Source organism: Vanacampus margaritifer, chromosome 4 (genome assembly GCF_051991255.1).
Source record: "Vanacampus margaritifer isolate UIUO_Vmar chromosome 4, RoL_Vmar_1.0, whole genome shotgun sequence".
In the NCBI taxonomy this organism is placed as follows: domain Eukaryota; kingdom Metazoa; phylum Chordata; class Actinopteri; order Syngnathiformes; family Syngnathidae; genus Vanacampus; species Vanacampus margaritifer.
This window is the reverse complement of record NC_135435.1, coordinates 17,187,741-17,211,089: the sequence shown is the minus strand read 5'-3', so window position 1 is coordinate 17,211,089 and position 23,349 is coordinate 17,187,741. Positions and strand designations below refer to the sequence as shown.

Below are 23,349 nucleotides of genomic sequence, written 5' to 3'. Positions count from 1 at the left end.
TTAGCATGGCTTGTAGCATATTCACCGGTTCAGACCGGACTGGCATTGAGCGAAGAAGAGGAGGGGCTCTTCCTATATAAAAAGTTTGAATATCGCTAGTAGTCAATGTGGCGACTGGTGGCGGTGTTGTTATTTTGGGTGACAGTGCCAACTTCCCAACACCCCATTCTGCACACCAGCTCCTTTATATCTCGGTGCTCATAAACCAATTTCACCACAGTAAATGCGTCATAGTAAGAGGAAAAACTCCATAACATAGCCACAAGTAGCCAGCCGAAGCTTGTCACTAGCTTGGTGTGACGTAAGTAGCTACCTGATTCTCAATTTTACTACAGTATATGCTATTTTGGTGAGGCACAAAATGCTTAACAAGAAGCCAGCCGAAGCTTGTCACTAGCTAGCTGTGGTGTAAGTAGCTAACTGATTCTCAGTTTTGCTATTTGCTATTTTGATGAGGCGCAAAATGCTAATTTTCCCTAACAACTCTGAAGGCCCTCATTTAAGTTTTGCGCAGTGTAGTATGATGACAGAAGAAACTGCTTGAGTTCATTGGCTGAAAGTCTGATCTTTTCTTTGGTCCTTCCTCGGGTTTCCTGACGGCCTCACAACTCTGACTGGAAGTGTTCGGTTTAGGTGAACGGTATGGGATTTTTTTAATAGGTTTTAGGTGAACTAATGAATACACACACACACACACACACGCACATACACATTCTCACTGACATACAAAAGAAAAAAAAAGGAGAGTAATGATGATGACATGTCAAATCGGTAAAATTACCGAATGAACAATACTGAGCTCTCCATACATCCCTACCATACGTCACAATTTTTATTTTTGTCAACGTGTTCCAGAAACATATTTTGTGAGTTAAAGACAAAATACAGCATAAGCTCAGTTTTTGTGCGGCATTGTTGTATTGAGGTTGAAATGAAAGTCAATATTTTACTTTTTGAGTGCGTCGCCAAAACACAAGCCAGATGAGTAGGGTGACCAAACGTCTCTTGGGATGCCATTTGAGAGGACACACCATTTTCTTACCTCCTGTTCGGGCGTCTGGGGGGGTTTATAAATTCATGAAAATGTCCGGTTGGCATTACGTGACTAATAGGAGGTAAAGTACACTGTGAAAGTGCGACTGGTACCACAATTTCACGGCCGGGGCAAGTGTCCTCTTGTTTTTTGAAAACGGGAATATGGTCACCCTACAGAACAGGGTTTTTTTTTGTTTCAAACTGAACTGTATCATTTAGTGGAACAGCAGCTGTGTAGTCCTTCCTGCTTCCGTGAAAAGCGTCAAACACTGAAGAACCAGCTGCACATCAGCAACTCCTGAAGAGTTTTGCGCAGCTCTTGGCTCCTGTAGGCATAGATGAGAGGGTCTATAAGCGAGTTACAGATGATCAGAATGAGGAAGAGGTTAAAGTTCCGGAAGAAACAGTTGCAGAAGGGGCTGGTAGGGCAGGTAAGGATGAGAATGAGGTGCAGGAAGAAGGGCCCCCAGCACACGATGAAGACCCCGAGCAGGATGGTGAGCGTGATGGCGCCCTTCATGCTGGTGGACGGGCGGCGCTTATTGCGGAAGTTGACGGTGATGCTGCGCGAGTGTATGTGCGCTAGCAAGAACATATGCAGGTACAGCACCGCGTTGAAGACCAGGCTGGAGCAGAAGAAGGTCACCAGGCACACGATGACGGCATTGTCCGTGTGGTAGACGATGAAGAAGATGCTGGCGGTGATGCTGGCCAGCCAAACCGCCACGATGATGCCCACGGCGCGCTGCGTGGTCATGATGCTGTGGTAGCGCAGCGCGTAGAAGATGGTGATGTAGCGGTCCGCCGCGATGGTGCTCAGGAAGGACAGCGACGACACCACCGAGCTGCAGATCATCACGTCGATCACGTTGTCCAGGTGGCGCAGCATGCCCGGTTGCACGTCCATAAGGCCGTGATCGTGCAGAAGCATGACGATGGTTTCCACCACGTTGCTGACGCTCACCAGCATGTCTGACACGGCTAAGCAGCAGATGAAGTAGTACATGGGCGAGTGAAGATTTCGGTTCTTGATGATAGCCACTATGACAAGGATGTTCTCTACCAGGCTGATGAGGCCCAGTGACAGGAAGAGCTCCTGTGGGATTTGCAGCTGGAAGCAGCCCAACGAGTTGGGTTCCGCCCCACTCGAGTTGGTGTCATTGTCTTGTAGGAAGTCACCCAGGTAGTCGTGGTGCATGAAGATGTTATTCTGGGAACTGTTGGAAAACTCCATTGCTCCTGAAATGGAAAGTTGAATAAGAGTTAACACATGATTGCTTATAATCAGGGGTGTCGGTCTAGGGAGGTCCCTGTGATTTTTTTTCTGGTTGACACATTAGTTAGTCAGATCTAAATATATATATATATATTTAACTCTTTGACTGCCAAAAACGTTAAATAACGTTTAGTAAAATCCTATGGAGTGCCAAAGACGTTAAAATACGTTTTTTTTTTCAAAACAGAGGTGAAACTAGAGAGAGAGCAGTTTCTTGTGACAATAATCCTCTATCAGAGAATGGCTCAGAGGTGGAGTGGTTGTCTCCCAATCCAGAGGTTGTGGGTTCGACCCCCTAACCTTGTGACCATGTCGAAGTGTTGTTGAAACTTCAGTTGCTCCTGATGTTGAGCCATCAGGTGAATACAAAGTCAGTGTGAAACGCTTTGAGTCCCTTAATAGGTGGAAAAGCACTTACACAAGACAATTTGGCAAATGTTCTTGACATGTAGGGTGGGAAGTCTTATTTTTAGGGGTGCCAGGTGATTAAAATTTTTAACCGTTATTCATGATTAATCTTTAAATTAAATTTTACATCTGTTCTTAATGTACAATAAAATATTTTATAAGTTTCATACTCTGTCTTACTGTTAACATAAAAGTGGGGGAAATATGTTAAACTAATATAAATCTGGTTGCATCTTTTAGTCATTGAGACAGTAATTTCATAATTCACAAAATTGAGATAAAATTAAAAAGATGTACTGTACTGTAAAAAAAAAAAAAAATAGTGTGATATTGATTTGTGTCTAGGTCATTTTTCTGCCACTAGATGGCAAATTTGCATTTGTAAGTTGATAGCTCAGTGCATTTTCTTTTCATATTAAGAGCTATCTAATCTTTAGCATGAAGTTCTGCAAATTTTTAAAATTGTAAACTTGACCCCAATCTCCACAAATATATGTATTATTATTAAATGTATTACTGCAAAAAAAAAATAGTTGCCGTTAAAGGGAATTTAACTTAACTCAAAATGAATGCACTAATTCTGACACCCTTACAATATTTTCCAAATAAAAATACCTAAGCCTGGCTACATTTTGTATAGACACACTTGAAATCTCCCAAACGTGGGTAAAATGTGTTATGGTATCATCAAAGCAAGGTGAAATTTTTTGGCCGTAGTTCCAAAAGTTTGGTTTTGTGCACACACGCTTTGTCACGATTAGTCACTGTTTCTGCCCTTGCTCAACTGAAAATGACAACGAAAAAAAGGCTTTCCTTATCAATGAGGTTCTGTCGCATCTTTTGCATCACAAAAGACATAAAAAAATGAATTTGTCTGATAATAAAAATGCACTCTCTTATGACCAGCAGCAAACAGACTACTTTTCAAAAATGGAGCTGATGTCATTAAAATGGTTCCTCTCAGTGATGTCCAAATACAAAATCAGCTTTTGAGGTCTTCATAACACAATCAATTTGAAAAGACGTACTGGCGATGACAAATTCAGAGGGGAGGCAGCAGGCACAGCTCCGGGATTTGTTCTTTCCCGGGGCTAAACGAAGGCCGAGAAAATCATTTATAAATACATTTTTGAATATCAAAACAGAATGCTGGAGGGGCTTAGCTGGAGCGACATCATCCCTGGGAGGCAGTTGGCGGAACTTGGGTGTGACTCACTTGCAAGCTTACATCGGGTTGTGAACAAGTCAAAGGGCAAAGCAGCAACAAACCTTTATCGATAATGGATTTTTTTTTTCTAGCCACCAGATCGCCCAAAGCATTCGGTTTTTGCCTGCGTCAATTTGATCATGTACTTTTTTGAAACAAATTCAGTTACAGCCTAGTGTGGTCATTGTTTTCCAAAGTAAAAGCAGATGTTTGCAAATGTCTTATTTTGATTAAGACGTGAAAGATAATCAGTCTTGATTTCATGAATGACTACAGATATTAAAGAATAATAATCACTTTTGAGAGGGTTAAATCAGAGGACTTTGACAATTCTAAGTTAAGCAATGGGTCTAAACAATAACTTGATTATTAAAATAGTTGATTCATTTGATAATTAATCAAATATTAGATCATTTTTGACACCATGTTATGATAACAGAAATGATTTTTCATTCCAAGTGTTTTAGATAGCAGATCATAGCACACACGTACTTCTGTAACAATACAAATATATGAAAGACTGGGAAGAAAGAAAAAAAACTATCCAAATTCGGGTGAATCGATGAGAATATTTCTCATTGGTCTCGTACATGTTCTTTGGATGTATTTAAATCAACTCAATTGTATGGATAGAACCCTAAAAACAACTGTAATAAAGTATTGCATGCTATATTTAAAAAAATAAAAACAAAACAAAACATAAGACAATTTAAAAAAATAGTTTTATACAAAGAAATGAGCCACTAAAACAAGGGTAGAGTCTCAAGGACTTAAAAAATGGATTTTAATGGCCATTCAGGGAGTTGTCAGGAGGTCATTCCATAGGTTGGGACCAGCAATAGAAAAACTAGGTAGTCTCTGTGTTTTTCTTTTAAATGGGCTATTCAGATTTTAAATATATAAAACAGGCATCTGTCACATACACTTGGGTAACAATTTCATTATATTATATAATAATAATTATAAAGAGGTTTGCACTGCCCAAGGATAAGATGTGTTTGCATATTTGAATGGAACAGAAGGGTTAAAGTGGATTTATAATACATAACACTGAAAAACTTGACTAGTGTTAAGTAATAGTCAATATTTTGAGTCAAACCTGACTAGCAAGACAAAATGTACCATATTTGATCACTGCTAAAATATCCTCATCCCACCTCTTGAGTCAAACTTAATCGGCTGCAAAATAACTCAAGAAAGAAGGAACTTTATAGCACTACTAGAACCTAATTTGATTGTACAGGATCCCTCTAAGAATTTTCTAGAATTAAAGTTGATCTGAGGCAAATATCATTGGAAAAGGGCGGCACAACTTGACTGGGATGAAATAATTGAATCATTTTTTTAGTCAAACTTGATGAGTCCTAAATAACCGTGCATAAAGTGTCCTGTTCTATTCTAGTCTATTCTAAATTTGGGGTCCAACATGATGTAAAATCATACTTGAATAGGAGCATGTTAAAAGTTACGTTTAATCGATACCTTTAGAGTCCAATTTGAAAGGTGGTAAAAATAACAATGGGGGAAAGTTATCGAGTTAGACCTGACTGGTAATAAAATAATGCTTGAATAGAGGCCTACTTAGTCACACTTGAGAAACAACAACAATGTAGACTAGATACATATTTTAGAATATTAAGATCTGGTGGAGGAAAGTAAAATATATTGGACGTACCAGTAGCAATCCACGTGAAAGTGAGTCTCCTCGGCTTGTTTATGGGTGCAAGCTGACAAAAACCAACATCCAGAACATGTCTTTTTCCCAAATCATGTTTTTTGCCTTTGGCACACCGAAGGCGCCCGTCCCGCCTAACAAGAGAGCTTCTTTGCAGAAAGCACCGAGACCGACGTGACGTGAGTGCTATGTTGGAATACTTGGAGAGAGGAGTGATGTGGGCCCAGAGAACCATGTGAGACTTGACTAGACTCCTCCTTGTATGCTGACGGAGGATAAGTGCATCAAAGAAATTGTCAAAGCAGTCACAACATAGTGGAGTAGTCGATATGCATGAGATGAATGATTTTTCTAAATTGCTAATTGGCGGCAAAAAGTACAGTGGTGCCTATCACAAATCATATTTCACAATTGAAATGAACAGAAATGGCATTAATCATTTAGCCGAAAATGGTCACGTTTTATAAGAAGAAAAATAGAATATTTTACTTTATAAAACCATGCAGTAATGATATAATTAAATATAATCTAAAAAAAAAATTTTTCTCAACAATTTTTTGCTGGAATTCAGTGGTCACTGTGCTGTATTCTGTCATTGGCCATCTGGGGGCAGTATAACATCCATCCATCCATCCATTTTCTTTACCGCTTGTCCTCACAAGGGTCGCGGGGGTTGCTGGAGCCTATCCCAGTTGGCTTCGGGCAGTAGGCGGGGTACACCCTGAACTGGTTGCCAGTCAATTGCAGGGCACACAGAGACGAACAATCATACACACAATCACACCTATGGACAATTTGGAGAGTCCAATTAACATGCCATGCATGTTTTTGGAATGTGGGAGGAAACCGGAGTACCCGGAGAAAACCCACGCAAGCACGGGGAGAACATGCAAACTCCACCCAGGAAGGCCGAAGCCCAGACTCGATCTCACGTCCTCAGCACTGGGAGGCGGACGTGCTAACCAGTCAGCCACCGTGCCGCTTGCAGTATAACATAGACACATGAAAAAGTTTCACAATTGACTCGGTAAGCAGCTGTAATACTAGTCGTTCTTCACAATGGATAAAGAATATATGCCTGTGAGGATTGTCAAATCATCTGTCCACATGTTTTGCTCTTATGTGTTCGAATATCTGTTGCTGAAAGGGTTATGTTAAGTGACCATTCACTTGTACAGTATCGCGTTTTACCACCTATTAAGGCTCTCAAAGCGTTTCACATGACATCACATTTATGTACTGATGGCGCAGCATGAGGAGCAACTGGAGGTTCAGTATCTTGCCCAAGGACACATCAACATGGTCACATCGGCGGGGGATCGAACCCACCACCTCTGGGTTGGGAGACGTCCATGCCGATCATAACAGTGTAACACTGACGCTATTTATTAGGTCAGGGATAGGCAAGTTCGGTCCTCGAGAGCCGCAGTCCTGCATGTTTTCGGTGTCTCCTGCCTCCAACCCAGGTGTTTCAAATCATCAGCTCATAATTACGTTCCGCAGGAGCCTCTCAGCTGTGTTCGAGGAGGGAGACATCAAAAACATGCAGGACTGCGGCTCTCTAGTACCGTACTTTTATAATACAATGTTAATGGTTGAACAAACATGCCGTTTTTGGGGTATGCTGAAAATTGACGATTTTGGAGGTAACGGGTTTTGGCCTGACACCACCGATATATATTTAGCAGGAAAATTGACCTATATTTATGTGAAACAATAGGATTGTGCTAGGATTGTTTGACCTAGAAACTTTTCATTAATAATGATTATGTGACATATAGCCTAGTTTGAGGGAAAGAACTTCAAACTATATTTGACATTTTTGTCCAAAACAATCCAGTCCAAGCATGTAAACAAAAGGGGATGTGTGCCTTCTCTGGAACTCACCTCACTTAATCAACATTAAGATAAGGTCACTTTGAAGTGTGCAGCATTTGAGGAACGACCTGGCACAAGAAATACATTTTGAGTAAACAACAGCTTTACTTCTTTCTTTTCTTTTCGCCAATTACAATATTAACAGGGGCTTGAAATTTTGCAAATTTGGTAGCAAAAATCCTCTTAATCACTTACCAGATAAAAAAAATAAAGGCCAGCAAAATTGTTAGCTGCATCTTGATTAAGTGTGTTGGTTTTGTGTCCTTCGGAATTATTACAACGAAGCTGTGGCGTCGTCGTCGAGGATGAAACGGTCAGAGGCTGTTTCTCCTCATTCAGATGCTTCTGGGGACAGGTTATGAGAGGCTTTCTATTTAGATCACATGAACAGTCCTCAAATCCTTCCACAATATCATTTTTTAATCTAGCACACCACCAATCTCTATTAGCTCACTAACTTTTAAGTATAAGCAAATAATATATAGGAAGTGGGGCACTGAACAAAGTTTATGAAGATATTTTTAGACGGCTGTAAACCGAAGCAAATTGCCCATAAGGCAACTCATGCAGATGTTTATCAAAATTGTCTTGGATCGTTTACAGAAGAGCAAGGCCCTGTCATTCTCCATTTTGACAGATATAAACCATTTGGCCTTCAGGGCGTTGCAGACAGATTTGACAAAAAATCTTTGAATCTCACTTCATATACACTATGGGGCCACAACATTAGGTACACTTATAAGATCTAACAGAACTGTTGTATTTACTGTTAATATATCAAAACCGTTTTTCTTAAAGGCGAGCATGCAGTTTTGCTCCCCCTAAAAATATCTGTTGAATCTGTCAATGACCTGACAGTGACCAAAATTATCTGTGAAGAAAATCATTGCGGTTGTGAGGTTGTGAAATGCGGAAGGTGAAATAAATGGTAGTCCCTCGTTTGCTAACAACTGGATATAAGACTAGCAAGCAGAAATAAACTGAAGGGACCTCAGCTAACGGCAGGGAATCAGAAGTAATAATAAACATTTCTGCTTGACAGATACGTTCATTGCCTCTTTTTATTTTTAATTGATTGGACATTGCACAAAATAATACTCAAACCATTACGAACGTCTATAGTGCTAATGCTAGCTTAGCATTGCTAGCGCTGCTATTTTGCTGTCGAGGTGAGGAGGGATTAGTGGAGAGGCTACATTCAAGTTTTGCTTGCAGATTTTTGTTATGGTTTATTATTGACATTGTAGTATACAGCGGTGCAGAACCACTGAAAGCTGTTTCTACTATTATGGTAACTTTACTTAAAACCTAGAATTGACACTTTCAAGACTATTTTAGTGGCACAAAAACAAATGACATGACGTTAGGATTGTGTGCCTATAAATTAAAGGCTGTAACTTACCAAAAGTCATGTGCTTAAGAACACAAAACGCCAATCGAGAGATTCTCTGCGGAGAGCAGTAAAAAGAGAAGTTCCAAGAATTGAAGAGCTCAAACTTTTTGGGTGGATTAAATCAATGGGGATCTCCATGGCAAAAATCCCTGCAAGTTTGTAGCGATAAGAGACAGGATAAGCATCAGAGAGTGATTTTCTAACATAGCTTGTTGTTAGGACTGTTTTGAATGTTTTAACTGTGATTAAAAGGCATTTCTTTGTTGTGGAGAATCCTCTGGACAAATTCTATCTATCCAATATGCAAGTAGATGATAAAGTCAGGGAAGTAAAACCATTCAAATTGGGTCGATATCATTTTTATTTTTTTAATTCTCCCGAATATTGTTGTTATATGTAGCTTCTGTCCCTACTCAAATAAACTTGAAATGAAATTACATGAACAACTATAGGGCAGAGCTAAACACACTACTCCAACAATGGTGGGTATTGTCATGCTTTCCGCGGGTACAGATGATATTTTTCCTGCAAATGAAGGAGAGTTACGGCCATATGTGCCTTAATAGACAAAGCAGCATATGACTGGAAATTGTCAAGCAAGTCTGCTATTGTGTGATGGGTCGCAGACACAAAACGATGAATGATGATTAAAAAAAAAAAGCGGCCAGAAACACACTGCCAACACAAAAAAAAGACTTCATTGGGGGAAAGTGACATTTTGACTGGCGAAGTCAATAATAGGATCTGATTTAACCCAATAGCGCATGCATTTCACCTCCCAAAGAGGAGACTGAAGGGGGAAACCTGCAGAAACAAACAAGAACTGAAAGAGGCTGCAGTAATGGCCTGGAAAACCCTTTCAAATTGGTCGCAGGCAGTTATTACAAATGAGGACTATGGTACCAAATACTAATGCTTTTGGAGGGGACTGTATTTATTTAGCCATTTGTAAATTAAAAATTCTTAAGTTTTATTTTTCATTTATTCAAAAATAATCCATTTATTTGTTGCACTTGTAAACTGTTCATATATTGTTTGTTGAAAAGTTGTGCAAGATTAAATAAACACAGATGTTTTTCTCTTTCCATAATTGTGAATAATAATAATAATTAATTATTATAATACAGCGTTCCCTTGCTATATCCCGTTTTTTTCCCGCGGTTTCGCGGATGTACTGCTAGTAAAAATATTCGTTACTAGTATTTTGGCTGCTAAAAGGGATTGGATGAAAAATAACTTTGAGCTGATCTAATAGATGCCATCAGTTGGCCTTTACAGTATTTTATAGCTGTGATATTTAATGGCAAAAAAATATCTGCGTCAGATGACTTTTTTTTTTATCAGGAGTAATTCTTCTTCGAACATGGTGCTAGCGGCTGTCATTAAATCAAAAAAAGAAAAAAGAAAGGCCCTTAAAGAGTTTTTTGAAAGTGCACGGCTCTCAATAATACAAATAATCATTGTAATGGTGCAATGGTAAATTTGCGATTTAATCATTTGATTGCATTCGCTTTAATGTTGGTCGTCAAAATGTCTGTGATAAAAGTGACTCGGCTGGTCCATGGTAGACGGAAAGCTGGGCATCGATGATTTATGCCCTTTTCATTGGACATCCAAACATATACTCAGTCATAAGAGCTGTATTCTGATGAAATCACTTTTATTGGATTTATTTCATATCCCCTCCCAAAAAAACACATGCAAATCTCCTTCCAAGTATTTTCAAATTTAAAATGTGCAATTTTTTTCTCATGGATTCCAATGACATTTATGAGTGTCAGGGAAAACTCCATACGCCATGATTTTACAGCCAGCCCCAGAATTCAACGAATCCACTACTCTTGGCTGTTTGCACACTCATTCCCAGCTTACTGGCAATGTTGGTCTGCCAAAAGTCTGGATGGGTGAATAGACCTCAATTAAAAGTGCGCGGTTCCAGGCGCGAAAGGGGAAATATTGCCCAAAGTGCGTAATCATGGCATAACATTCAGTGAAGTTATGCTGAGATTTAAAACAATGTCATCACTGTATAGATTCCATCCAATACATGAACAAAATCATTATATAACAGGAAAAACTTTTTTTTTTAAAGCCTAAAAAATTAAGAATACGCTAATTAAAAAGGTGGATTCATGTTCAACAAGCCTAAAAAATGGAGAGGAACATCTTTTTTTAAGGAGCTCATTTGGCAGCAATATAATTTAGTCACAGATGTTTTATTGATGAATTATTCTTCCGTCAGTTTTCCAAAAACGTCCCGCTCAGTCCCACTCTTCCTCGTCTCTAAAAGGCTGGTCCTCTCGTGGCGGCTCTTGAAACCTGATGTTTGCCAGCATGTCCCTCATCGCCACCATCAGGCGATTCACTTCCTGGTTTAGTTCTTGCCCGGCTCGAGCCACCTCCATGTCGCCGTCCTCCTGCCTTGGCCCATCCTGGAGAAAATATCAAATAACGTGACGTATCTGACACTGTCAGCTAATAATTTACATAATGAAACATGGTCAAAGTGTATGATGAATGAATTTATGTAATTGGGGGTGGGGTTGTTTTACGGAGTTTCACACATTTATACCGCAATTAATAAAACCTTACAGTCTTAATATTTTTTTTTCATCCAACTGTCTCTCTGAATATGAGACAAACATTCAGAATTCCTACTTTGATTTCAATATATTTACATCCAGGTGTGTTTGACATCTCAGATTCAGGACAAAGCACCTTTTGTTTGAAACCAACCACCCCCTTTCAAGTGAGGTGCCTCGGGCGCTTCTCTGGTGAGGTTTTTCGGGGCACATGCCACTGGGTAAGAGGGCCTGGGGACAACCCAGGATGCACTAGAGAGTATCCCAACAGGCTTGGAAATGACTTAGGATCCGCCTGGAGGACCTGAACGGAGTGGCTAGGGAAAGGGAAGTGTGAGCTTCCCGGCTTAAAGTGCTGCCACTGCGACCCAACAGCAGATAAGCGCAAGAAGATGGATGGACGGACGGACGGGATACAAGCAAATATAAAGAAATTGGCCTCACTGTTCCAGGACTTGGATGGGGGATAGAACATCATGTGATGTTGATGTCTGATTGGAAGCAGCTGTGGTTGATTGTAACGCTTAAATAAGCAGAACAATTAAGTTGCGGAGTTTTTACGGGTACACGTGACACAAATAGGCAAAATGTTCCTAACGTTCTGCAAAAGCAGACTCAATCAGCAAACTCAAAAATGAACTTTATAAGATTACCAGAAGCAATAATCACTAGACCAAAACTTTTAACAACTTCTCATTTCATCAGTCTTTGTTATTTGAGACTTCAATATTTGTCATATGCTTCCTTTCATTTATTTTTTTTCACTTGTCATGAGGAACATCATGCATAGGGAGGAAATGTTATCTAATTTAGACCATTCCAACTGTTGTGCTACAAAGTTACTGCATTATATATATATATATATATATATATATATATATATATATATATATATATATATATATATATATATATATATATATAAATCTCCATTTTTCAAGCTCAAATATGATTTATTGCTGCTGTTAGGCTTCTACAAGATACAAAGTTTTTTTTTTTTTTTTTTAAGTAGGGATGAATAAACAGAGCAGATCTATAGCATAGCAGGGTTAGCGCTTGGTCATGAAACTTTTTAGCCAATGTGGCTGCTACTTGCGTCTTCTCTAACCTCATGATCCACAAGTGAATGACGGCGAACTAATGTTACATGCGGTATATCTGGCTGTGACAGTTTTTTTTTTTTTTTTTTTTTTAAATATATTTTTATTCAATTTTCTTCAAATCTACTTGGGTGGTGTCCAGTTTATTTGGGTGGCCCGCCCAAGTATTAACATGGTGTGGGAAACACTGTATTAAGATGCGAAACCAAATGGTGGAACAAGCACAACTTTGTCTTGCTCTCCAGTCACAACTGTCACAACAATCGCTTCCCCCTCCTTTTCATGTATCCTTCCGCCAATAGTGCTCATTTACAATCGTTCCATTCCCCCAGAAACAAAATAGATCCCCACAAATACAATGTGAAAATAAATCCTCTTACCTGTGATGTTTTTCTAACTTCGTGCACATTACCCGGTCCGCAATCCTGTCTGACGTCATACCTTTTTTTTTTCCCCCCAACATGTGAGCGAGCCCATGGGGGGAATTCAAAGTGGTTTTTACGCGACTCAGGGGCAATACAGTTCCGTTTTGGTGCATAAACAGGCACAATATTCACGTTTCCATCCTTGCTTAGCTCGCTAATGCTCGGTAGCAACATGGCTTGTTAATGTTGCTAATGCTCGGTAGCAGCATGGCTTGTTAATGTTGCTAATGCTCGCTAGCATCAGCAATGCATGCTGCTACCGGCAAACTGTAACCGATCGTGGGCGTCACTGGCCGCATCGAGGATTGTGGGTCAATTATGCAATTTGCATACTGCCATTTTTTTGGTGTGCATAGGGGCACTTTTTTGACTAAATTGGCCGCGTCAATGCAGCGAGCGTTGGGAATATTTACCTCGCCGCTCCCCATTTCACCTCGTCATTGGTCACGTGGCAAACGGGGAGCGCGCACCCCGGCACAGAACAGCCTTTTGAATATGATGACCAATGAGTGCATTCCTTATCCAACCTAAGGTATTGTGAATTTGAATCTCAATTCTATGAAGGATTTACCTGAAGGTTGAAGTTTGGCAGTAAGGAACGGAAAAACAGTGACAGTGTGCTCTCATTTGATGCTCCAACGCGGGGCCTACATGCACACAGAGAAACAAGCAAACTGAAGGTATGGCTTGCGTTGGTCGCTAAATTAACGGAGAAAGGTATGAACGACCTGTATTACCTTGCTGGTCTGGTGTATGAGTTAAAAGATTCCACTGGTGGGAGGGGGTCAAATCCCATCATGGGTTGAGTCGTCACCTCCTGATAGGGTGGAGTAAAGAAGCATGGTCAAAGTTGGGTCTACTGCAGTGACAGATCTTATTGTCACCACAAGCTAAAGGGGAAGTCAACACTATTATTATATATATATTTTGTGGAATATAAATGAAGCCGCAAAATACAGCCGTTTTTATCCATCTCCTGGGCCGGCCATTTTGCCACTTGCTGTCGACTGAAAATGACATCACAGTTGCTTAGGATTCAGGTAACAGCCAATCACGTCTCGGCTTCAGAAAACAGGTAAATATTTTTTTTTAATTTAGAAATAAAAAATAAAAGAGAGCAATGATGATGACATGTCAAATCGGCAAAATTACTGAATGAACAATACTGAGCTCTCCAGGAAAAAGAAATAAAAAGAAAAGAAAAGAAACAGGTGAGGCGTGATTGTGATAGAGTCTGAGTGTGTTGTATTTGTTGCTCGTCTACACAGCAAACTCATCAATGGAAAATATCCATTGGGACAATAACGATCTTACAGGTTTCCGCTTTTCTAATTATTTACAATACTTTAATTCGTATCTTGTCAGTACTGACAACCAATTTGGTTTTAAGCCCAAGCACAGTACAGATTTATGTATTATTCACTGAAAGAAATGACTGAAACATACAGAAGGGCAAACTCTTCTGTTTTTATTGACGCCTCCAAGGCCTTTGATAGGGCTTAATGGTACGCCAATCAGAGTATACAGGTTAAGTGGGGGAAAGCAACCTCCGCTCGGTTTGGTGTTGGGAACGGAGTTTGCCAAGGAGGGATTCTTTCTCCAGTCCTGTTGAATGTGTACATGGATTATCTGTCAGAGCAACTCAGGCAGTGTAATACTGGCTGCATGTTTGCAGGGATGTGATTTGACCAAAGTGAAATTATCTGAAAATTTAGCCGGGGGTCTGGGGGCCGCTGGCACCCAGCTAGGTCCAGAGCTCATGGGTTTTCCGTGTTTTTAAGTACTTTCAATGCACTCACATGACAAAGAAATAGACAAAACAACAGCATAAATTTTCAATGTATATTGAACTATCCCATATAAAATGGCAGTTTTAGTCAACTCAAAATCAGTCACATTCAAAAACATTGGACTGCCTTTGCTTTTAAAAACTATCACTGAGAATATCATCATATCTAACTAATGTGATTACTAAGTTAACACATAAATAATGTTGAAGAGTTCAAATTTCATGAACAAATAATTGTATCATGACCAAATGAAAAGTAACTCATATTAGAGCATACCACAAATGTCTTTGTTATAGCAGAAGATGTTATCTGTCGGAGTCATGTGCATACACAATGAACTACTAAAAAAAAAAAACGGAATTTTTTTTGGGGGGGAGATAAAAAAAGCGGTATTCCTCGAATTAGCGGAAAAATCACATCCCTGATGTTTGGCAACACTGTGGTCAACCATCTTATGTATGCAGATGACCTTGCTATTACCTGGTCACCTGGTAGTGCAGGATTTCAACAACTGCTAAATATTTGTTCTGACTAGGGTGTAACATTTGATATCAAATATAACGCAAAGAAGACTGTGGTGCTAATTTGCAGGGCAAAGGGAGATAAGGACCTAAGCTAACATGTTGTGTAGGAAGTTTTATTGGTGTTCTGACCTTGTAAAGGTCAATCTTTTTAAAACCTTTTGTACACCATTGTATACTGCCCCCTTTGTGGGCAATTTAAAAAAGGTAAGAATCCACAAGCTTCAGGTTTCTTATAATGATGCTTTTAGGATTCTTTTAAATAAGCCCAGGTGGAGTAGTGCCAGTGAATCGTTCCGTACAGCCTGCATGAACGAATTTGAGAGTTTAATGAGACATCTGATGTTTAGATTAATGTGCAGGCTGAATGGCTCACAGAATGGTGTCATACAGTTGCTGACAAATCCCAAGTTCAGTGCTGTACGATATGGATCCCATTTCTGGCTGTATTGGCACCAATGTCTTGCTTGTTGAGATATAATTTGTCTGTTATTTATTTATTTTCTTCTTCTATAATGTGCTGTGTGTTTGTCATATGGACCTGAGTCTGATCAATAAACTTGAATTGAATTGTAAATACAAGATGCTATAGTGAGTGATTAGCGTCCCATAGTATTGCCAAGCAGTATTGGCATACTGTACTGTAATTTACCGTAGTTTAATGTTTTAACAGACAAAGTATCAAATGTAAATCTGCTAATGCCCAATTATAATAATAATAATAACAATTGTGGTTTTACTGTAGACAACAGGAAAAACTTTGTTGTTTTGAATGAAAGTCTGGACATTTTACCAGAGGCAGACTGGACGTGGCTTCTTTGACCTCAGACAGCAGAACGTGGCGATGAATGTTCCGCGGAGCGCTGTGATATCTCAGCTTTCTCCTACAGCACAGAGGTTACAGGAAACGGTTTATAGTGAGGAGAATGCCTTAAAGCGGCTTTTTATACTTATGTTTGTACAATAGACTGGAACCTCTGAATTCAAAAAATGATTCTCCAGGACACTGGCTGCGATTCATTCAAGTTTGGAAACAATTTTTTACGATGGGAAATGAATGATCTAATTCAGGGTCACATGTAGTGTTGACATAAGAAGAAGAAGTAGTTCACCACCATATAATTGTATATTTAAAATTAAATCTGATTTGTAACAGCCATGAACATGAGCTGAACGCAACAGATTGTGTGGGGCAGATTCATAGTGCATTTGACAAACAGGTTGCTGTCTGTTTCATGTTTGAAAAGCACTGAAATAAAAAAAATTAAGGCTCAATGTTCCATTAATACAACATTCTTCCATGCTTAATGTGTGAATCCTAACCCTAAGTAAGATGTTTTGTTGAATATTCCCATAAAAAAATTGATGTTTAAAAATCGATTCGGCCGCATATCGAATCGATTCGAGAATTGTGCGCTGTAATATCGCGATATATTGCCGAATCGATTTTTTTCTAACACCCCTAGTACAACATGATGATAGTTTGAAGGAGTGAGCAAATTTAGAAATTAAGTTTTCAAGAATATTTAGGCCAATCTCTTAACTTCAAAAGTTCCACTGTGCTACTGTGTGTGTTATGTAAGCGTGACATGGCAGGAACTGGGAACATTTAATATGGAGTTTGAAAAAATTCATACGGATTATATGGATTACTTAAGATTGTCATGAATGTAAACTTCTGACAGATAGGCAGCCCCGTTTTGGTCTTACTTGTTCTGGCAGTCTTCCACAAGTGGGTCATTTGCATCAATTCGACACAGCACCTCCTTGACACACTCTTCCAACCAAAGCATAACTGCCGCTTCCCTCCAAAGGTTGTACATCCTCCCCATATACAGCGCAGTCAGTTCAGACAAGGCTGGCAGCTGTCTAGAGAGAGCAAATGGTGACGTCACAAAGGGTAGTTCGCTAACATTAAGACTTGAGAAGAGAAGATGATCAGACAAAAGTTTGTATTACCCAATCTGACTGCTCGGGCCAAAGAACGCATGCGAGGTGACCGTGGCATCTGGCTGCACAGCGCATAGATCCAGTAAAGGCATTAAGACTGTTGAAACACATTCACATTTGTGACATTTATGCCCCCTGGGGCTGATTTCTATCATTCATTGCGACACCATGACTTCATAGTTTGTTTTCCTGTGATTAAAACCCTCCATTTCTAGAAGCCTGTTTCCGACAGTCTGGCATGTAGAAAAATGGCGGAAATTCACTTTACTCTTTTATTAATTATAAATACACAATACCTTCATAAAACTCACTTTTAGATTCCCCTGGAGTGTAACATCTACACATAGCCCAGGCTTTGGCATTTGTGGTAAACCTAAATCATAAATTATTTTGAGATGGTATCACATTTTTCAGATAAGATCCTTCACAGGTTCTTTATTGCACAACTGGTTCCATATAGAACCACTATACACCACTGAGGTTCTTTTGGTGTTTATCGGTTATTTAAAAAAGATGATCTATACAGGTGAGTTCTATACTGTATAGCACCCATGCTTGAAAACAGTCCCATGCAGTTTTATATGTTATATTAATTTAATTATAACATCCATTAACCATTTATTTCTCATTTGGTGCAGCACAGAACTATTAGATAAAAAAAAAGTAAAAAGGGGTAAGAAAAAAAAATCCCTCACACACATACAGTGTGAAAGCTTGCTTCTCTCTCGGTATGAAGTAAAGCTCTTGACAGTGTGGAATTTCTAACCTCCAGGAAACATGATGAGCGCATCCTGTAGCATTTGGTCAGCTTTATGTTTTGCTCGATCGCTTTCTTCAGGCTCCATTTCTTCCTGCTGACTGAGATGGAATTGGCAGAGTGCAGTGGAGAATGCAAAGTTGGGCAGCTGGGACAGATTTCTGTGCTCCTGAGAAGCAGACAAAACAATTATGCCTAGCACTGAATGGTTGACCACGTCAAAATAAATATATAAGGAAAATGTGGAATGTGAAGAGCAATTTACCTCCCATTCCTCATAAAGCTGAAGGAGAGAGTCGTACTGTCTGGAACGCAGCATCAGGAAATCGATGAGCAGCAGCATGCAAAGCGGGTCAGAGTCTGGGTCCAAACTGAGTAGGAGTAAGAAGGAGAAAAAGTACTTGGGAGTCCTCAGAAATCCAACATCTTTGAATACATCGACTCGATGAAGTCCTCAAAAATTCACAGCTATTTATATGGCGATATTCACTTGACATATACCCTCTCCTTCTATAGGAATCGAAATTCTACATTTTCATGTACTTTGAGTGGGTAAATTCATAAGGAAAGAGTATAATTGCAGTTATTTGTCAAGAAACACACAGCCAATTGTCTTTGGCCTTAATTAACATTTAAGGGGTTTGCGTGACAATTCACTACACAGCATCCAATTGACAAACCAATTACACACAATCAACAAATTATGTTATTCAATTAAATAAAAGTTGTTCTTGTTCATCTAGTAGGATATAAACAAACAGTGCCCCTGGAAAATAATTTGCCATCTCATGACCATATTGTTTTTTTAAATACTTGTGCTCTTCTTCTCTACCTCAAGATCAATTTGCAGTATTCCAACGCTGTCCGGGGGCATCCTCTCTTCTCAAGGAAAATCATGTGCTTGAAAAGAGCAAGATAAAATGCCCTAAAAGCAGATTATTATCACTCAACTTACGCTTTTTATTCAAGTCATCAATTATTCAAGAAAGGTTTAAAAATAACTTCATGCTTCTGTCAAGATAGAGAAAGTTGAAGAGAATGTAAAAGTCCGTCCAACCTGTTTTCTGGTCTGAGGTAATCCAGTCTGCAGGTGCCAGAGGTCAGACTAAATACAGGGTGAAACGCACACTCAAAGCTGTACAAGGCCCTCTCTGCAACAAAATTAAATCATTTGTACACACATTTCGGTATTATGTCGATGTTTCATGTGCTTTGATAATTTAATTTGGGCAGCTAGTGTGTCTAGTCAACAATTGAATTAGACTTTACACCGAACTGATTGGCTGGATCGGGATCGGCTGTTATTTAGCATTTTTTATGCAAAAATCCGCAATCGGCTGTAATATCTTTATTTGCCCAATCAACCAATGACGTCATTGATCGGCTCCGCGGAATAAGGCATTACATATTAACCAATGTTTATCAGTGTTTTTGAATAATTTTTGGGGTTAATTAAAAGTGATGAGGGCACTGATTGAAGGAAATCTTTCTTTCTTTGGGTTAAACAGCCTCACCAATAAGGTCCCTGGCCATCTCTTGATCCTCTTGTATACGACAGACGTCAGAAAGTTGTAGCAAAGAATCAATGTGGTACGGATTCAGCTGCAGTAGAGCCTGAGAAAAGACATCAATAAATGATATATACAAATGTTAAACATGCATGTCATTATTAATCACTGCTCTTACAATCATTATTCAATATGCATTATAGTTACATCATGTGCCAATAATTGACTGTTTATCAATTAAAACTTAAAATATTTTTGCTTCAATCACTTTAATGGAATGACAGTATACCTTTAAAAATTGCTATGGTATATAACTTAAAATCAAACCCTTGTGTGAAAAAGAGTCATGTTAGAGTTGTTTACCTTAGACAACAGAAAGAACACTCAACAGTTTTATCTTTAAATTAACTGATTAATGATTCCATCATGTAAACATAAGAATTGTAATTATTTGGAAATTCCACAGTACACCAGTAGTTTGGTTGTGTTACTTGCATTATTCACTAACATGCACAACAGAGTAATGCACTTTTACCATAATGTTGTTTGGATCCATGGACTCGACAGCATCCAGGAACTTGAACTGCACTTGTTGGTAGTCGCGACTGTGCTCAAAGGTGAAGCACTGAATGCCATCTTTTGACTCCAGTAAGGTCATTGAGATTCCTAAAAAAACATCATTTCAGGTTAATACGGGTGTAGTCAATTAACTACAGACCTAACACAGAGCAAGCATGAGTATGCAATTTAATCGTAACTTTAAAACTACTACTGCAATACTACAAGGAGACATCTAAAACAGGAGTTCCCTACTCCTAATGTGTTAAAAAAACAAACAAAAAAACATTTCTACTAAACAAAATTGTTTGGACCATTTGAAGGTCATGAATACATTTAATGCATTTAATTACTGACTAGAACATCGGAAGATCGTTTGCCCCTTTGCACTTTTAATTAAATTAAAAGTAACAAAATGTTTCCAAGTGAAGAAATACAAAACACTCAGTTTTACCTTTGCAACTTTGCATGACATAAATGCAAGGGCAGTCATTGTAATACCAGGGAGACACATTATTTAAACAGATTAATAAGATGAAAGCAAGCCTGACCTGGGCGGCTGAACCGAGGCCAACTTTCCTTGGGGCTGGTTATCCATGTGTTCCGATGAAACTGTCGATTGCGTTGTCGCGGTCTGAAAACAAATGCCAAAAATTATGACAAGACATGACGACAAAAGAATTTGCCAAACAGCACCCCAAATCCATGTTTACCTCTGATCACCAAAAACTGCTCGACTCCCAAAATATTTTTTTAGCTCTGTCTCTGGGTTCAGATTCCTGGAGACAAAAATATGCATGGAACAATTAGTTGCAAAATAACCTAGAGTACGTCAGGACAGCCAATCATGAGCATGCTCCATCTTTATCAAACAGACATTGTTCGATCACCTGTGCTCCACATATAAGATGGGTCTTCTGTCACAGCCACCAGCGTCATTTTGCAAAGTCAAACCGTTGGACCGGTCCAGGTTTTCCAGCAATAAATCAATGTTGTCATCTGGTGCTTGTGCTCTCTGACATCAGACAGTAATCATTGTAAGATACATTTGAGGTGGCTTTCTGTCTTAAGAAAATCAATTTGAGGTGTGGTTTAAAGAAGACATGTTTAAAACTATTCAAGTTTACCTGTTCAATTTCAGATTTAACTTTTGTCCTCTTTTTCTTCTTCTTCTTCCTAACACTGGACAAATGCTGGAAATAACAAATGACAAACGTGCAAATAAAAACAACATAAATAAATAAACACCAAAAATAATTTGCTTAAAAAAAAATACATTCCACCTCCCACATCTTGCCAACTACCTCATTCGACCCTTGACTGCTGTTTTCTTTGCTGCCATTGTTTCCGGTGTCACTTGTTTTGTTTCCATCAAGTTTCTCTAGATCTTCATCGGCTGAGACTTTTTCTGTATCACTTATCTGGAAAATAATAAATAATAAAAATGAGAGTAATAAAACTAACACGTCAAAATTCTTACTAGTTTACAAGGTGTGTCAGAAAAGCGCCAAGACTTGTGTCACAATTTTATTTTATTTTATACATCCAAACTACAGGTTTTGCACTTTGAAGTAATACTCCTTGAGTCTAATGCTCATTCCCAGTATTCTCTACCAAACGTTCATGCACTGCTGAAAGGAATAGCTCCATCATCACGGCTGTCTTGAAATCCTCCATGTCTTCAAAACAGGTCCCCCTGATCACCCCCTTGAGTTTAGGAAAACGGGTTGGGGAATCACTCAAAGCCAGGTCAAGCGAGTAGGGAGGTTAATTTAGCGAGGTGATGTTGTTCAGCCAGAAAGTGTCTGTCGGATGCTCACGGCATTATGAGCAGCTATGATCTTACCTGCCTCAACTGTCAACCTCTTCTCGCGCACTTAACAAAGCAACTGGCGCAGGATCTTTGTTGACGTGCTAACTGATCGTCTGGACCACAATGAAAGGGGGGAAACTTGTAATTTGAAGTTTGACTGTATCTGACACACATCGAATTCTCTATGCTTGATATCAAATGGTGTACCAAATAATGTGTGGCTATGTTTAGTTTACTAACAAGGACTAGCTAGACGCGGCTAACAGCTTTAAGATCACACTGCAACATGTAGAAAGATTGAGCTAATGTAGACATACCATTTCAAAAATGGCACAGATGTCTTTACGATTCTTGTTTTTCTTTGACTTTCGATTGCTGACATTCTGATGCGACGCTGGACTGACACTCGTAGCGTCCAGCTGCTCTTCCTCGCTTTCAGCCAGCTCATCGGGGCTATCTGCTAAAGTTAGATCCTCGACGACAACCGCCTCCTGAGCTCGCTGTTTGCCTTTCAGCCTCCGCAAAGCCCTGGTAGACATTTTACACTGCTCATGTACGCGCTGATACAAAAGTATTGACGACTAAAGTAAGTTTACGAGAGCACATAATCAAGATATGCTTCGCATACAGCCATGTCGTTCGAGTTTCTACTTCTTCATTTCCTTGTTCGGCAGTCTCAACTGTTTTGACGCACTCTACTGCCTCCAAGTGGAGAAAAGGGGACCTTTGCTGTAAACAATGCCGAAAAATATGCAGTGCTCGAAGTCAACAGTAGGTGACAGTGGTAGCTTTGATATCCATCCATCCATTCATCCATCCATCCATCCATCTATCTATCTATCTATCTATCTATCTATCTATCTATCTATCTATCTATCTATCTATCTATCTATCTATCTATCTATCTATCTATCTATCTATCTATCTATCTATCTATCTATCTATCGTATTCATTTTACCCACACATGACGAATCAATATTCCTTTATTTATATGAACTCAATTGTAACGTGTTTTAATGAAGAAAATATTGTATTTTATAAAAATATAATAAAACACGATAAAAATACTAATAATAAAAAAGACGGGTGTCTATAATGATTTTATCATCATTATAATCATATCAGATTGTGTTTCAAGAATGACAAATAGTACAGAAAATAAATTATGTAAAATCTATAGTAGATATTAAATTGTGCAGTGCAACTAGCAGTAAGGCACACGTTTTATATATATATATATATATATATATATATATATATACAGTTACAGAGGGCATTGAATGGTTAAATGTACTGTACATAGCAGCATGGAAGGAGTGTCAGTTCAGTGCACACTCTAAAAAGAGAATTGTTGAACCAACTTAATAAATAATATATTACTGTAAATTTAATTAACTATGAGTTCATACTTAATATACTCACTTTGGATTAACTTAATTCAATTGTGTATTACCACTTGAAGCAATTATATC

At 38.9% G+C, this 23,349-nt stretch overlaps 2 protein-coding genes across 4 annotated transcripts; both read right to left on the bottom strand.

The window, feature by feature from the left end:
- Positions 1-912: 912 nt before the first annotated feature.
- mc1r (melanocortin 1 receptor) lies at positions 913-10,403 on the bottom strand. Of its 3 annotated transcripts, none has more exons than XM_077564029.1 (4): positions 10,209-10,403; positions 8,911-8,964; positions 7,241-7,262; positions 913-2,185 (listed from the first exon to the last, which is right to left on the bottom strand). In XM_077564029.1, the coding sequence occupies exons 1-4, from the start codon at positions 10,367-10,369 to the stop codon at positions 1,298-1,300; spliced, it is 1,125 nt and encodes a 374-aa protein (XP_077420155.1). In that variant the 5' UTR covers positions 10,370-10,403; the 3' UTR covers positions 913-1,297. The 3 variants fall into 3 exon arrangements, with proteins under 3 accessions (XP_077420155.1, XP_077420156.1, XP_077420157.1); XM_077564030.1 differs by lacking the exons at positions 7,241-7,262; positions 8,911-8,964; positions 10,209-10,403 and adding exons at positions 7,489-7,547; positions 7,675-7,824; positions 8,882-8,905 and having other exon boundaries at positions 913-2,274; XM_077564031.1 differs by lacking the exons at positions 7,241-7,262; positions 8,911-8,964; positions 10,209-10,403 and adding an exon at positions 5,602-5,676 and having other exon boundaries at positions 913-2,274.
- A 112-nt stretch (positions 10,404-10,515) lies between these two features.
- On the bottom strand, positions 10,516-22,562 carry tcf25 (TCF25 ribosome quality control complex subunit). The gene is made up of 18 exons (XM_077564028.1): positions 22,194-22,562; positions 21,368-21,484; positions 21,191-21,256; positions 20,954-21,078; positions 20,777-20,842; positions 20,615-20,697; positions 20,041-20,171; positions 19,512-19,611; positions 19,055-19,148; positions 18,830-18,922; positions 18,263-18,368; positions 18,007-18,166; positions 17,250-17,337; positions 17,001-17,159; positions 16,084-16,174; positions 13,717-13,796; positions 13,551-13,626; positions 10,516-11,304 (listed from the first exon to the last, which is right to left on the bottom strand). Exons 1-18 carry the CDS (start codon positions 22,413-22,415, stop codon positions 11,134-11,136), a joined length of 2,028 nt encoding a protein of 675 aa, XP_077420154.1. The 5' UTR covers positions 22,416-22,562; the 3' UTR covers positions 10,516-11,133.
- Positions 22,563-23,349: the final 787 nt, after the last annotated feature.

Excerpts from the sequence above, each read along its gene's own strand:
- mc1r (XM_077564029.1), bottom strand. The coding sequence starts at position 10,369 with ATGATTAAATCGCAAATTTACCATTGCACCATTACAATGATTATTTGT. Across the intron at positions 8,965-10,208 it reads GAAGAATTACTCCTGATAAA|CAATTCTTGGAACTTCTCTT; the intron begins AAAAAAAGTCAT and ends GTTTGAGCTCTT. Across the intron at positions 2,186-7,240 it reads CAAAACCCGTTACCTCCAAA|TCGAGTGGGGCGGAACCCAA; the intron begins ATCGTCAATTTT and ends AATGACACCAAC.
- tcf25 (XM_077564028.1), bottom strand. The coding sequence starts at position 22,415 with ATGTCTACCAGGGCTTTGCGGAGGCTGAAAGGCAAACAGCGAGCTCAG. Across the intron at positions 16,175-17,000 it reads GTGGAAGACTGCCAGAACAA|GAGAAAGCTGAGATATCACA; the intron begins GTAAGACCAAAA and ends TCTGTGCTGTAG. Across the intron at positions 13,627-13,716 it reads TCATACACCAGACCAGCAAG|GCCCCGCGTTGGAGCATCAA; the intron begins GTAATACAGGTC and ends GTGTGCATGTAG.